The sequence below is a fragment of the Cordyceps fumosorosea genome (genome assembly GCF_001636725.1).
Source record: "Cordyceps fumosorosea ARSEF 2679 chromosome Unknown scaffold_32, whole genome shotgun sequence".
NCBI lineage: Eukaryota > Fungi > Ascomycota > Sordariomycetes > Hypocreales > Cordycipitaceae > Cordyceps > Cordyceps fumosorosea.
The window spans coordinates 9,930-25,197 of record NW_017387332.1 but is presented as its reverse complement, the minus strand read 5'-3'; the positions used below and the strand labels follow the sequence as shown (position 1 = coordinate 25,197).

The following is a 15,268-nucleotide window of genomic DNA, read 5'->3' as shown; positions in this document are numbered from 1 at the left end:
TGAAAACGACTCGGATAGATTGACCTGCAGCAGGTCAGCCCATCGCCAGACAGCTCTGAGGCTGTGGGGTCCTACCTGACCATGGTGGCCTGGATGCTCGCTTCAGCAGGCATCTTGATAAAGTAAGAACGGTGCAGGTTGCGGTTGTCCTTAACAGGCCAAGGAATATTTAAAACACTCGGAGCAGCCTCACTGGCGGCCGGGCGACGCCATAGCGATGGGCATCTTCTTGGAGTTGTAGTGAAGGTTGCGGTTGTCCTTGACTGGCCTCGAAGCCTCTCGGCGGTCGTTGTTGGCAGAAGCCTCAGTGACGGGTAGATTCTGCTGGTAGTGCAGACTTGTCAGGTCCTTGAAGGGCTCTCTCTTGTCGGCTAGGTGGAATTTCGGTGCCGCAAAAGCGATACCGGGTAGAGCAGCAATTAAAATGATGGCAGCTTTCATCTCGTGATACAATGTCGGAGAGTGGGCAAAATTAACCAAGAATGCATCGCGACTTGCATAGGGTGATTCCAGTTCAATAAATACAGCAGCACATTGGTAGAAGGGGGCAGATCAGATGGCCGGCCTGACACCTTGAACCTACTGTATGTACCTGCCACTAACCTAGTGGGCTTATTATTTGTACCTGGTGCAAGGAAAGGCCCGAGTCTACAGGCCTGGTGGCGGGCGCAGGGGTAATTGGCCGAGGAGCTCCCCTCCATCTGGACCAGTCATTTGAGGACAAGGATCGAAGGAACCTGTCGCATGTATTTTAGCGCTAATCCTGGATTACTGGCGCTGAATCGTACAGCACTCTATTCGCCTGCTTCGGGGCATTTCCCCGCGCGGACTCGGCCTTGTCAGTGAGCGAGCCGGAGAACCTTTCGTCACGGGCTGGCTTGGCTTCCGCTCCTCCTTTGTTCCCCAAGACACACCCGTCAGATGACATGAGCATGGCATGCCGCCCACCCATAGCCGCTGCTTCTCACCATTCACCTTCCTTTCTGGGGTTGGGTTACAACCCGATGTTAACGGCTAGCATGTTTTTCGACAAGAAGCCGGTAACGAAAAGCCAGGCTCGTCGCTGACCGTTGTTTTTGGCGGGGTCCAGGGGGACGAGGGCAGCAGCGCTTGCGGTTCTAATATAATCCGCATTGTCATGGAGTAGGAGCCTGGCCTCCCACAAACTTTCGGCATCCCCCGCTGTGCGTAAGGAGCGATCTTGGAGATGCCATACCATGACTCCGTCTGGTGCATCGATAAGCCTGCTGTGCTGAGCAAGATTGATGCCCCTCGAAAGCCCTGCAAGGACGAAGCCACTGGCATCAAAGGTGTCGTTGGCGTATGGGTCTACCAGGTAGAACGGGTTATCCAACGTAGAGTCTGCTTGGAACGTCTCCTTGATGCGGATGGTGACTTGACCTGCGGCTCGCTCGAGCGCGCCAAAGTAGACCTCGCCGCTCGCAGCGCTGACGAGCACAACTTCTTCGGGCGTCCTCCCCCGGCCTAGGCCGTTGTTGTTGTGCAGACCCGTAAGAGCCACGTTGGCCTGCACCCCAGCCGTCTCATGTTGCTTGGCCGCGCCGTTTTCGAATTCGACGTAGATGGTGTTTGACCAAACGGCACCGGAGTATACATCTTCGATGATCCGCATAGCACCCTCTCGATAGAAGTGGTCGTTCGTGACGAGGAAAGAAGTGGGAGACAAGGCCAAGATGTCATTGGGCATTTGTACCAAGTCGTGCTTGATCGTGCGGATATGCCGAGCAGTACTCGTTCCGATGACATGGCGAAACAGCTCAATCACTGAATCAGCTTTTGGTGCCAGCGGATCTTGGGCCGCATTTGGCCGATGGTTGACGGCGAAGACAAAAACGGCTGCGCCGGGCGCTGCGGCCGGATCGTCAATAACGTCGATGCCGTGTGTAACGAACGGGCCAGAGAATCCCTGGAATTGGAGGCGTTTTGCTTTCATACTCTGAGGGTTCACGTCAATATGACTGCATGAGTCGCGCGCATGTGGATTTGCACGCACCTGGGGATCAATGACTGTAATGGCGCCTGGAGCTTCCACGACCTTGCTAGCATCGTCAAAGATTGTTAGGGGCGGAAACCAGGAGTGTCTAGCTTCCACAGAGCCCTCGCAGGCGGTGAAAAGTAACCCGCTGGCTACATGATGATGGAGGTCTTCGCAGTGCGGCGTGCCCTGAATGTGGATGGCTTCTAGCTTCTCGGTCGCGATGGTGCACTCATCCTTGCGCAAGACCCCGGTGATGTGCAAAGTGCGATAGATGCTTCCGAAATTAATATAGCCAGCAAAAACGGCGACCACAACTGCAACAAGCGGCGCCAAGAATAATCTGCTTCCTGCCATGATGCTGACTGGTGGTTGCGTTTGTATTTGTCAGGAACTTGCTCGGCAGTTTATTTTAGGGAGCGTCCAAGAACACCAGGGGGAGGGGAGAAACCGGCCCCCCCCCAGATTCTCGGGCTCCAGTTGTGCGGATGTCGCCGAGGTTACCTTGCACCTTACCTTGCCCGCGGCACACGGCCACGAACGGGATTCTGCGAACAGGTACGGAATGTGCTGGGTGGAACAGAAGTTATTCGCGCAGTCGCCGGTGCATCAACATGGAGTGTCAAATATTCCCCTGTTATTGCTGGCACCTGCCCTCTGTCGCTATAGATAAATGCCGACTCGACTTGTCTAGAATCGGACAATGAACGGCAATCATGCATTATCACGATGCGCGAAACGGAGGAGGCACATACATGACATGACTCGGTCATCATCTATTGGAAAAGTTGCTAGGATACATTGGGGTTGTCGTCCTCATCGGCAAGTTCACCCTGTAACACAGCAGGTCGAGGAACGGAAGCTATCCTACTGGTTCGGAAAGGAGTAGTTCGGAAGAACCGAACGGAAAAGAACCACAGTGGTTGTCGGCGGGTACGTACCGGACGCTTATTCGTGCCTTGAAGAGGGTTCGGCGCCCAAAATCGTGCAGTGGCGTTGAACTTTTGCCTCGCACCCAACTAGCACTATGGGCAGGGCGCCGCCAAGAAACGGTGATCTCTTCCCCAGCATCAGCAAACGCGGGGTTGCAATATCCCACGCTGCATGCCGACAATTCTACCTATATAAAAAGCAGACTTGACTCTTGACTTTGAATGCTGATCTAGATTCTAATCCATCGGTTAAAATCCCTCAGACAGTTATCACAAGCTGCCGCAACTCGTATCACTGGGCACCTCGTGTAACCGACCGCTCTATTTTGTCCCTCAACACACCCACCGTCTTACCGTCTTTCTATCAGCCACTCGCTGTACAAATGTCAGCCGAGGATAATCATAAACATGGAGTCCGCGACTCTTACGACGTGGATAATGTCTCCCAAAGGCAAGTTTTTACGCTTTTCTATACATGCCCCAGGATGACATCCAGTGCTAACTAGCCTTGCCGGTCAGGCCAACCTCCGTTGATCCCACCGTCGCTGACGAGAACAGAATGCGACTGAAGATGGACATTAACCTCATCCCTCTTGTCAGCCTTATATACTGTATGCATTCAATCCGAATTGCATCCGACGTCGACTGCTAAGTATCATCATTTTCTAGTGCTAGCGTTTATTGATCGATCGAATATTGGTAAGTCTCACAGTGAACCAACAGAGTGCCTAAGGCTCATGATGAACAAGGCAATGCTGCCATCGCCGGAATGCTAGAGGATCTGGACATGCATGGCTTTGACCTAAACATCTCATTATCCATCTTCTTTATATCCTACATCTTATTCGAAATCCCGGCCAACCTCTTATGCAAGTATATTGGACCCGGGTGGTTTCTTCCCAGTGCCATTCTCGGTTTCGGGGTGCTTACGCTCTCCACGGGATTCGTGCAGTCCTACTCTGCCCTCTGTGGCGTTCGCTTTGTTCTTGGAATTTTCGAGGCGGGAATCATGCCCGCCCTTGTCTATTTCCTCTCGCGCTGGTATACGCACAGCGAATTGACGTTCCGCGTCTCATTGTTCATCATCTCGGCGTCGCTTGCTGGGGCCTTTGGAGGCCTTCTAGCTTCCGCTATCCTGTTGATCCCACACCTCGGAAGCTTGCATTCGTGGAGAATGATATTTGTGATTGAAGGTATGCAGTTTTGCCTGGAATATTCTACAGTGATACTAAGTACCGAGAAGGCTTAGCATCGTGTGTTCTGGCCGTCATTTGCTTTGTTGCGCTGCCCGACCGACCCGACACGGCGAGATGGCTCTCCGCGGAAGAAAAGCACCTAGCCAAGGCCAGGTTGGAGGCCGAAAGATACACTTCTGCCACATCCGACTCAAAATTTAGCTGGAAGAAAGTGCGTTTGGGAATCTTTAACCCTGTTGTTCTGGCGACCTCTGCCATTTTCTTACTCAACAGCATCACTGTTTACGGTGTCTCGTTCTTCCTCCCGACAATCGTCAGAACCATATTTCCAGACCGAACGGTCCGGGTACAGCAGCTCTTGACCGTCCCCCCTTATTTTGTCGGTGCAATTGCTTGCGCAGTTACAAGCTTCTGGAGCTGGAAATCGCAGAAGCGCGGCGTCTTCATGATTTTCTGCGCGCCGCTGACTGTTGTCGGATACATCATGTTCCTCTCAACCTCAAATCAGCATCTCCGCTATGGCGCGACGTTTTTGCCATTCCTCGGTATTTTCACGTACGGCGCGCTTACCAACTCTCATGTTGCAGCAAATGTTGCCACCGACACAGCTCGGTCGGCTGCGATTGCTGTTAATGTCATGTTCTGCAATATTGGCGGCCTGGTGTCAGCCTGGGCGTATGTTCCCTCCGACTCTCCGAATTACCGGATTGGAAACGGATTAAATTTGGCTGCGCAAGCTTCCATGATTGTCATTGCCACTGGTCTCTACTTTTGGATTGAACAGGATAACAAAAAACGGGATCATAGGCAGTTAACGGAGGCGGAGGATCCCGACGCTCCAGATATGGATGCATTGGACTGGAAGCATCCTGATTTCAGATGGCGCAGATAGCAAATATGCACTTCAAGAGTATAAATAAATTGAGGAGTACAAATTCAGATAAGTTAAGTAATTCGTTCAAAAGATAACGTGACGTGTCCTTCATACACCCTTGCATGGAATGCAGGGGAAGGGGTAATGAATCGCCTTGGCCAGCAAGCCAATTACTGTACGTTGTTCTGCTTGCGGCCCTTGATGTCGTAACGATCGAGTTCCATGACCTTGGCCCAAGCCTTGGCGAAATCGCTGGCAAACTTTTTCTTTGCGTCGCTAGAAGCATAAACCTCGGCAACAGCACGAAGTTCAGGTTGGGAGCTGAAGATGAGGTCCGCACGGGTTGCTGTGTACTTGACCTTTCCACTCTCACGGTCGCTAGACTCATAAAGCTCCTGGTTGCTGCTTTCTACTGGTTTCCAGACACTGGCAATGTCAAGGAGGTTGACAAAGAAGTCATTCGTGAGCTTGCCGGGGCTATCGGTGAGGATGCCATGCTTCGACCCATCAAAGTTGGCGTCGAGGGCGCGAAGACCGCCAATGAGCACGGTAAGCTCGGGCGGGCTCAAGGTCAGGAGACTAGCCTTGTCAACAAGCAGCTCCTCGGTAAGAGCGCGGCTGTTGCCTTGACCAAAGTTGCGGAAGCCATCGGCCTGGGGTTCGACTGGAAAGCTGTCAGCACTGTGCAGCTCGACCGGGGATATTGATACTTACGGAAAGCAAATACAGTCTCGTCAGTCTGATCTTGAGTCGCGTCAACACGACCAGGAGTAAAGGGCACCGGGATGTCGAGACCGCCGTCGGCGGCGGCTTTTTCGACGGCAGCATTGCCGCCGAGAACAATGAGGTCGGCGAGGGAAACCTGCTTGTCGCCGTTGGCCGAGTTAAACTTCTTCATGACTCCTTGTAGCTATATGAGAAAATAAAAGGTTAGTTGCCTGCATCGCTGCCTGGTAATTATTGGAATGCACATACAGAGCTAATGACAGCCTTCAGTCGCTCGGGGTTGTTTGCCGCGAAGCTGTTCTGTGGCTTAAGGGCGATGCGTGCGCCGTTGGCGCCGCCGCGCTTATCAGAGATGCGGAAGCTAGAGGCTGAACCCCATGCGGTAGTGACCAGGTTGGAAATATTTAATCCGGGGGCAGCAAGGATATCTTTCTTCAGCTGTGCTACATCCTCATCGCCGATGACCTGCTCACTGGCAGCAGGCAGAGGATCCTGCCAGATCAGGGGGGCGTCCTTGGGAAGCTCTGGGCCAAGGTAGCGTACCAGTGGCCCCATGTCACGATGGAGCAGCTTGTACCAGGTAACAGAGAACTTCTTTGTGAAGTAGTCGAAGTCGCCAAGGAACTTTTCGGAAATGTTCTTGTATACCGGGTCGTATCGAAGGGCAAGATCGCTCGTGAGCATCGTGGGCTTGTGGAGTTTGTCCTTGTTGAATGGATCGGGCTGCGTCGCGTTGGAGTCGGTAGCCTCCCACTGCTTGCCTCCGCCGGGACTAGTAACGAGAGTCCAATTGTGCTTCATGAGGGAAGTCAGGAAATCTGTCAATGGTTAGTGTCCGACCAGCTATCTGGGGAAGGAGAAGCATACTATTCGCCCACTTTGTGGGGGTACGCGACCAGATGACTTCCAAGCCGCTCGTGAAGCTGTTGTTTCCGACTCCAGTGTTGAAGCTGTTCTTCCAGCCGAGGCCTTGCTGCTCGAGAGGGGCGTTGTTCGGGTCCGGCCCAATGTTGTCGCCAGGAACGGCACCGTGAGTTTTGCCAAAAGCATGGCCGCCAGCAATGAGCGCAACCGTCTCCTCGTCATCCATTCCCATGCGTCCAAATGTCATGCGGATGTCTTTGGCGGAAGCAAGAGGGTCGGGCTCGCCGTCAGGGCCCTCGGGATTGACATAGATCAGACCTAGACTGTTAGTACCCTGTAGCCAACATGTAACTTGGGGTTCTGCTCACCAAGATTAGCGGCACCCAGAGGGCTCTCCAGCTTTTCGGCGCGCGCGTTGATATCAGTGCTGTCGTTGTAGCGAGCTGCGCTGCTCTTCTTGCTAGGGAAGAATTCTTGCTCGCTGCCCCAGTAGATGCCTTCGTCAGACTGCCAGGTATCGACACGACCGAATGCAAAACCGTAGGTCGGGAAGCCCATGTTTTCCAGGGCGACGTTGCCAGCGTAAACAAAGAGATCAGCCCAGGAAAGAGAGCTTCCGTACTTTTGCTTGATCGGCCACAAAAGTCGGCGGGCCTTGTCAAGACTGGCATTGTCGGGCCAGCTGTTGAGGGGTGCAAAGCGCTGCTGGCCCATGCCGGCACCTCCACGGCCATCAACCATGCGGTACGTGCCGGCATTGTGCCAGGATAAGCGAATCCAGAAGGGCCCGTAGTTTCCATAGTCAGCAGGCCAGAACTTTTGAGAGTCAGTCTGCAGCTGGGTGAGATCCTTCTTCAGTTGCGCGACTAAGAAGTCTGAGTCAGTACAGCATCACGTCAGTGACAATTGAGCAGATCCTCACCATCGACCTTGGCGAAGGCAGCAGCATAGTCGAAATCTTGATCGAGCGGATTGACCTTGTCGGCGTTTTGGCGAAGAACGGCCAAATTGAGTTGGCAGGGCCAGAAGTCAGCGCTTCGCGTGCCGCCACCGGCAACCTTGGTCTTCCGCGAACATTGTCCGAAGTCGGGAGCACCGACGGTTGCCCGTGGCTGGATGAGTTCTTCCGGGTGAAGGATGGGAGCAGCGGCGCGGGCCTGGTTTCCTTGTATGTATGGACAGGAGACTGCAGCTGCAAAAGGCAGCGTACTCAGCGCGAGTGCCAGAAGGTTTAAAGACGGCATTACTAACAGTCAGTTGACCTTGGGAGGAAATAGCAATTGCACGATTGACAGCCAGACTCGCCAGAAAGCACGCATTGTAGAGGGAAGGGTCCTCCTATATAACAAGCGAAAGCAAAGACCAGGAGAGACCCGTTTTCTTGCATATACCCATGGGGCACTCCATGTCGATTACTGCTGAGTACGTACTTGTTGCCGATGAGTGCGCGGATGAGTGAGAGGGTATTCGAAAGCAGTGCAGGACGGAATCCCACACACCTCACAGCACCCTGCTGCAAACCACGCCAGGCTCCACTGGTGCATGAGATAGATGTTGGTGCACGGGGAGGGGAGAAATTTAGGATACAGGGATGCAGCCCGATATCACATCACACTTTCCAGGCGCTAAAGTCAGAAATAGTATCAGGTCCGCAGTCCAGCGTTGCTGCGTACGTACTGGGTACATACAAACATACATGCACTACGGTAGGTCGGTATCCGTAATTCTACAGTAGACTGTTTGTCAGCAATACGGACAGGACACGGGAGGATGGAGGACAAAATCGAAAGCTGCTCCCCAACGCCACCACCAGCCCCCAATACCCAACCCCCCCAACCGGGGTTGTGCTGGGTATCCGTGCTGTACAATGCCGCTCCACTGTAGAAGGCTCTTCTACCACCGCCCCAACAGCCCCTCTGCGGGTGTGGCGGCTTCGATCTTGTCTGCTGGATCTGAAACCAAAGCAAGAGAATAAAGCCGTTGTGAAGCTTTATCCCATTATTGCTCCTGGCGAGGAGAAGATAACGCGACTTTTGCACGTCCAAGCCATGCACCACCAGCCCCTCTAAGTTTGCCAGAGTCCACCCAGGTGTCGAGATCAGCCCAGCCCAGCCCAGTAGTCACAGGAATATCACCTCTTCTGTAGGACTACTGTGGATCTGTCTATCTTGGACGCCCGCGGTTGGTGCTCCGGTCAGCCTGTTTCCTGTCCTGGCGCCACAGCTTTGCTTGGCCAACAAATCATAGAAATTAACCTAGCTGGGCACGAGGAGCCAATGTTCCACCAGCTCCGCCAACAACCCGCAAGTTTTGTTCAAGGTAAGGCCATTTGTTGGCCGCATGATTGGCTGCAGCGAGAATCAGGCGTCGCAGTATGCAGATTATGCGATTAGACCCCTGATTTTTCAAGATTGAGGGGGAGGTCCGCCAAACAAGCAAGACTCATTAGATTGATTCCTCATCAAATCAGTGCTATGCTATTGTAAGCGACAGCGAACTACTGACCAGTTAGGTAGCACGACATGTACAATGTAGTTGTAGCGAATACCGCGGAATTCGTCTCAATTCAGAAACATAATTTTCCGTCCCCCGTGCATAGCTAACAACGCTCCCATGCGTCACAGACCCGACCGTTCTTGCGTCACTCGAATAATGCGGCCTCGCCCTACCGAGTTGGGGGGTTGGATTATTTGTCACCTTAGAATAAGAAATTTGTTTAACTATATGTCATTCGTATGACGTGCACTGTTGCTACCTACAGTCCCAATACCTCAGCAGAGCGACGCAAATTCCCATTTGCTAAAACAAAAAGTAAAACCATCCGATCTTCCCAACGCCCAGTCCCATACACACAGCACAGACGGCCTATTTTTAGATGACAAATTTCAACGACAATACAGCAGCGAGTACTCGAACCTTGCGCCCTCTCAGCCTTCTAGGTGCCACACACCCAAGAAGTTGAGGTGCTTCGTACGGTGAAAGAAGGGTGACACTGCTTCGTCTAGATATCTGTGTGCCAGAGCAACACGGGTGCGCGCCGTCGTATCCCATCGGTTGTGCATCCTGATATTAAACATTATTAAAGTAACGATGAGGCGCAAATGCAATCCTTCTTTCCACTAATACAGGCAGTTCCGAGTGGCTGCAAGTCGTGAGGCAAAAGACTAATTAAGGCACCGCAACCACCATCACACCACTTCCGCGGCTGAGGCTCGGCATGCGTGCAGTGCTGTGCCTCGTACATGCAACCCAGCATGCCATTGGCAGCTTTTCTACACATTCAAGTTTACTAGGACACCCTCATAAAATAATTAGCCCATCAATATCAGAAGAACAGAAATAGACAACAGAGACTGACTCGGTTTAAGAGAAATAGATACCTTGGCTAGACGCGGAGCCAGAAAGCGGAAAACAGTTAGGAAGAGCTGGTAGAGAACCGCTGTAAGGTAACTAACTAGTTACCATGTCTTTGACGCGGAGGATTTACCCTTGGCTTCACGCAATCTCTTGGCGGGGTTATGAATCGGTATTCCCTTTTTTTGTACTGCCAGTACACTGGCACGCACCAATATGAGTAGAATCAGAAAACTGTGGCAACAGTTGCTTTGAAAATTTTGCAAATTTTCCAAGAAAAGAGAAAACGTGCGTTCGGTCGAGCTAAGAATGAGGTAAGTGCGTGGCATGAGGCTTTATTCGCCGCAGCACAGCCGAATGTAAGATGCAAATGCGCAAATCACCTAGTCGCAGTCATCTCCAAGACATACTCGCCTAATTTAAATCCTTTCCTTGCTGTGAGCTTCGAAAGCACCCTGCCGAGCCATTGTAAAACATTGGGGTGGTTTTGCAAGCGGTGAGAAGCTACCTGGAGAGGAAACATCAGAACTAGCGAGCCCAGGCTGTCAGTCTCGCCATGTACCAGATACTGCACTGTGCGGCAAATCTCCATAGCAAAGTCTTCGACACCTCCTTGTCCAGGGGGGAGCATCGCATTCGAAAAGGGCCCCGACGTCGCATATGTGCCGGACGTCTGCAGAAGTGCGTTACGCGACAGCCCAACCTCCTCTGCTAGCTCGCACATGAGGAGCCGTATCACGTTGAAGTAAATCGTATCAACGGCACGATCAAAGCTGGTGAAGTGCGGCATTGACGTAAACGGCAACCGGGTGAGGTCGCCTGCCGCATCCAAGATCAGCTTTGACCGGAACCTCCCAGCAGACATTCGGGTATTCCTCCTCCCAGCTCCAGCGAAGAAAATCCGTTTCCATATACGCGCCGAGAATGTTAGCCCGCAATTGCTCCAACTCATCAGCTCTTTCACGCAGTCATTTGATTGAGATGCCAGTCGTATTGCATCCTCCATAAAGGTATGTCACAAAAGATATCCTGCAGTAATATCGTGACCGGCTTCGGTCAAGGTTCCAATTCTGCCCATGGCACTGTCTTCCATTCATGTTCTTCCAAGAATGTTCGTCTCTTTGTCGCAATGCCGGCCGTCGCCTAGAGAATGTCAATCCCAAGTTACTTGCCGAGAACAGGAACCACGCACAATAAAATGTCGGTTTGGGTAGAAAAGTCGCCGGGCTGATGCAGGTTGAAAGGCGTAAGGGCCAAGTGATTGTATCTTTTGCTCGTTTTAGCATCCAAATGCGGCGTCCGAGGTTTCTAGCAATGCTTACCAAGGCGGGAGGCCTCGCGAGTGCCCCAACCAGCTCATCGGGTTGATGCTGTCATCATTTCGTACATACCAAGAAACGTGCAACTCCAGAGATTCATATATGAGCGACCCCGTACCACGTCTTGTCCCATATTCTGGAGGTCATTCAGCAGTCGCTTGAGTCCGCGACCGTACAACACAGTGGAATGCCGAATCATAGCTTCGTCACAGTGCGCACGTCCAAAGCGCGCTTCCGCTACACTGAGGCCGGAATATATGCTGTAGACTTCTAGTCTCCTGCTATAAATACGCCCGCAAAAGTTGGTGCATCCGTAGATCCCGGCGTGTTGCCTTCCACGATAGCTTGGAACTTGAGTAGTAGATGCGAAATGACGATACCATCGCGGAAGCCGTCCAACTTCATAGTCGGTGAAATGCGCAAATTTTCGAACGAATTTCTTCGAGGGGAAACATTCTGCGCAACGTATGAGTTTTTGGATGTGACTGTCAAAGCTCTTTGGTGGTATAACGAGTCGAGGGGTTCTGACAAAGAGCTTGTAGAATGCGACTTCAACTCCAGGGTGAGTGGACGAGGATCGAGAGCGAGCAGAAGGCGGACTCTTGGGGCAATCCAGGCCCGGACCAGAATTGACGAAAATGTGAGGTTCGTCGTATCCTAGGCAGTTATGAAAACCATTGCGGCATCGCTCACAAACTGGCCGAGCCTCATTTATTCCAACTCTGTCAGCAGTGCCACTGTGCATAAGGAAGGAAAATTTCAACGTCACAACGAATGAAGTTGATCGTTTTGCTGCAAAAAAAATATCCACTGCAACGCGTGATTCTTTACAGACCATACATTTCACCTTACGCTTTCGACATGTCAAGCATCCTTTGCTGCGTCGGCTTCTGCGCGTGGCACAGCTGACGGAGCTCTACTTTGCGCCAAATTCGTGCACGCCTTCCATGGCCAGGAAACAGGCCGCATAATACCACGAGAAACAATCAAGGAGGAAAAAAAGACCCTTGTCGCCTGTGAGCTTTCGACTCCGCGTCAGTACCGGGAATGATAAATCGGAGATTATTGATCGGCGGAGGGGACATGTGTCCTGCTACTGGAGTCGTCACTGAACACAAGCCACTCTGGTCGCAGCCTTATCTGTACTACTGCGCCTACCTCGCTACTGGACTTCCGAAAACGGGAAAGTCGGGGGTCTGGTCATCCCCGAGCTATTTGCCATGGTCCTATGTATGTAGGACTGGCCCAAGCGATGAATTTGTGCCTGTAGTGATCACCACGAAATGGAGCTATTCTGCATCAAGCTTGCTAGAGCGAGGTGTTGGCAGTGTGTCGCCATGTGTTGCATCTTAACAGAGAAGACAAATCTTCAAGATTTATACGCGCTTCAAGGTTTATTTATAAAGGATGTAAAGCCCCCCTTTCGAAAAGTCCTGTGAATCTGTGCGTCCAACCTTCTTGTAATTTTTCACTACTTTCAAGTCTCCCATGGAGCCGTGACGACGCACTATCTTCAACCTGCTCAAGACAGCAGTTGCGACAGAACATGGCTGGCAGCGCCGACCATGCCGGTGCCGTTTGACACCCGCACCAATGACAGTTACAAGCTCCTCGCCATACCCGCTACCTCTGCAAAGCTTGGCAACCCTTTTCTAAGAGCTTACCCCCCTGAGCTTGAAGGCCATGGCATATCCGTGAATCATTCGTTCAATTCATTGATCGTTTGAACGCGCCACCGTTGCCAGCCCTCCAATCCAGGTGTTGGGCCTGGCTGGCAATATTGTCAGCTTTGTGCCTTTGCCCACAGCGCAGATTGTTGGCAGCGCTGCAAAATATGCGGGTACAGTGTCCACAGTCGCCGTGTCCAAGGGCCGCTCCGAAATGCTCCTCAACGGGGCCAACAGCACTTTTTTCAAAGCGGCTGGCTTGAAGGCTCAAGTTGCTCAATTAGATGTTGTCGCGAGGCTGGCTAACATTCCAATTCTGGATTCGGAGGGCAAGGTGGACAGGGGGTCAAGCATTATGCTGCCATTTGAAGAACAGCAAGAGCTTCACACCATGAACGCCCAACACCGTCGCGTGCAGGCGCTTTCTCCTTGGCTATCGCCGCTTGACATGGGACCACTTCCCGAACTCGACGAGTCCACCAATGACCTTGGTAAGATGCACGCCAAGGTGAGCGAGCGGCAGCGTCAAGAAGAGAAGACCAAGATGGTCAAGGACCAAAAGAAGATGTACAAGGGCTATACCAAGGACATGGCCAAGGAAAATACCGAGTACGAGGAAAAGATCGAACAATACGCGATGAAGGAGAGTAGAATTCAGGAGAAAGGAGGCAGACGCATGGAGAAGGAGCTACGAGAGCTGGAGAAGAAGCGAGAGAAGCTGACCAGAGAGCACAACCAGGAGGTTTCTAAAATTGAAAAGGATAGACGCAAGGATGACAAGGAGGAGGAAAATGTAAGAAAGGTCCTATTTCTTGTCATTCAAAGGATATAACAATCTCACACTTTGCTGGCTATATAGGGTAGCTATGCCTGTTAATTTCATAGTCGGTGCTACAAGAAGATGCGCCTTTCTGCAATGCGCCTACACACAAATAAAGACTAAAGTAACTCAAGAAAGTGAAATAGTGATTCATCAAGAGACAAGTTTATTTTTCGCGCTCACGATCAACTACACAAAGGCCGGTACTTATTCGCATACGAAAGTGTTCCGTCCGATCAATGCTCTCAGCGATCGAGACTCGCAGACGACCCCTGCTGTAGTAGTCGCGAAAATAATGATGCAACAACCAAACAAGCGTAGACCAAAAGGGCAATCGAGTGCGAGTCTAGGATAACGCCGAATCAACGACAAGGACGCCGACGGTATGGATGTTCAAGTCGGAACGCCGCCGCAAAAAGTCACCCTCCTCGTCGACACCGGAAGCAGCACGTATCCTGTCGAGTCTCCCCGTTAGTAACAGCATTTCCCCCATGATCGAACCTACAACGCCTACCGCGCGCTGACGAACATAGATGACATCTACTGTCAGGAGGGCATGTGCGAAGAGACTGGCACATTCGACAATCAGACATCGCGCACGGCCAACTTCGTAGACAATAACTTCAGCAATGTCGTCTCGAATCAAGGCCATCGCAGTGTGCTACGAGATATTTTGTCTATCGGTGGTTACAGCTTCGAAAACATGAAGTTTGGTTACATTCTTGGGCATTACTGCAATACGTCGCACCCCCTGGCAGCGCTTACTGGTTTGAGTCTCTTTTGCGTAGACAAGTACTGCAATGCGGCGCGGTCATTCACGCAAGCATTGTACGAGAGGGGCTACATCGAAAAGTGCACGTACAGTGTGTTTCTTGGTCCGGGCGATGGCAGCGTTCCGCCACACTTGGTGATGGGCGGGATCGACTGGGCCAAGCGCCAAGGCCGGGTGTACCATCTCAAACTGGTCAATCCTCTCAAGGAGAAAGGCGGTGGTGTCCTTGGAAAAGTCGTGACTTGGGGCCTCTCTCTAAGCAAAGCTGGAGAGCCGAATGTAGACTTTACGTACCAGGGCGACGACAAAGAAGTGCTTTGGGACACAGGCAGTGCACGCTGGTATGCGCCGGAGCCGATTTTCTGGAAGGTGACAGAGTACTTCGGCCTGCCCTCGACGATTGACGGCTTTGCAGGCCGGTATGCAGTGGACTGTAAATACCGCACACCCAACGAGGACGTCCTTGTGGTGATCTTGGATGGCGGCCACGAGCTCCCGATCCCAATGTGGCAGCTGCTCCACGTACGGGATGATGGGAAATGCTATCTAGATATGGCTGGGGTTCAAGGTGCATATGGCGACAGCACTTGTATCTTACATACAACTACAATGAGATGACGATCGAGGTTGCACTAGCCAAGTATACTACCATCCCGGATATTATAGTGATTGAATAACGCGCACTCAGATTCCGATCGACGATATTCTGATCCGCACCCCGACCCGCACTGCTGCCAACGGCAATTGA

The 15,268-nt window shown here is 52.0% G+C and overlaps 4 protein-coding genes across 4 annotated transcripts; 1 reads left to right on the top strand and 3 right to left on the bottom strand.

Annotated features, from left to right (window-relative positions):
* Positions 1–189: 189 nt before the first annotated feature.
* Positions 190–441, bottom strand: ISF_08549 (hypothetical protein; the record flags this gene model as incomplete). The annotated part of the gene is made up of 1 exon (XM_018852152.1): positions 190–441. One exon carries the CDS (start codon positions 439–441, stop codon positions 190–192), a length of 252 nt encoding a protein of 83 aa, XP_018700616.1.
* A 553-nt stretch (positions 442–994) lies between these two features.
* Positions 995–2,353, bottom strand: ISF_08548 (serum paraoxonase/arylesterase family protein; the record flags this gene model as incomplete). The annotated part of the gene is made up of 2 exons (XM_018852151.1): positions 995–1,957; positions 2,015–2,353. The coding sequence occupies 2 exons, from the start codon at positions 2,351–2,353 to the stop codon at positions 995–997; spliced, it is 1,302 nt and encodes a 433-aa protein (XP_018700615.1).
* A 2,815-nt stretch (positions 2,354–5,168) lies between these two features.
* Positions 5,169–7,832, bottom strand: ISF_08547 (catalase/peroxidase HPI; the record flags this gene model as incomplete). Its single annotated transcript, XM_018852150.1, has 6 exons — positions 5,169–5,662; positions 5,713–5,908; positions 5,974–6,542; positions 6,592–6,906; positions 6,957–7,454; positions 7,511–7,832. 6 exons carry the CDS (start codon positions 7,830–7,832, stop codon positions 5,169–5,171), a joined length of 2,394 nt encoding a protein of 797 aa, XP_018700614.1.
* Positions 7,833–12,826: 4,994 nt separating this feature from the next.
* Positions 12,827–15,268, top strand: ISF_08546 (Peptidase aspartic; the record flags this gene model as incomplete). The annotated part of the gene is made up of 5 exons (XM_018852149.1): positions 12,827–12,955; positions 13,020–13,721; positions 14,122–14,218; positions 14,282–15,042; positions 15,209–15,268. The coding sequence occupies 5 exons, from the start codon at positions 12,827–12,829 to the stop codon at positions 15,266–15,268; spliced, it is 1,749 nt and encodes a 582-aa protein (XP_018700613.1).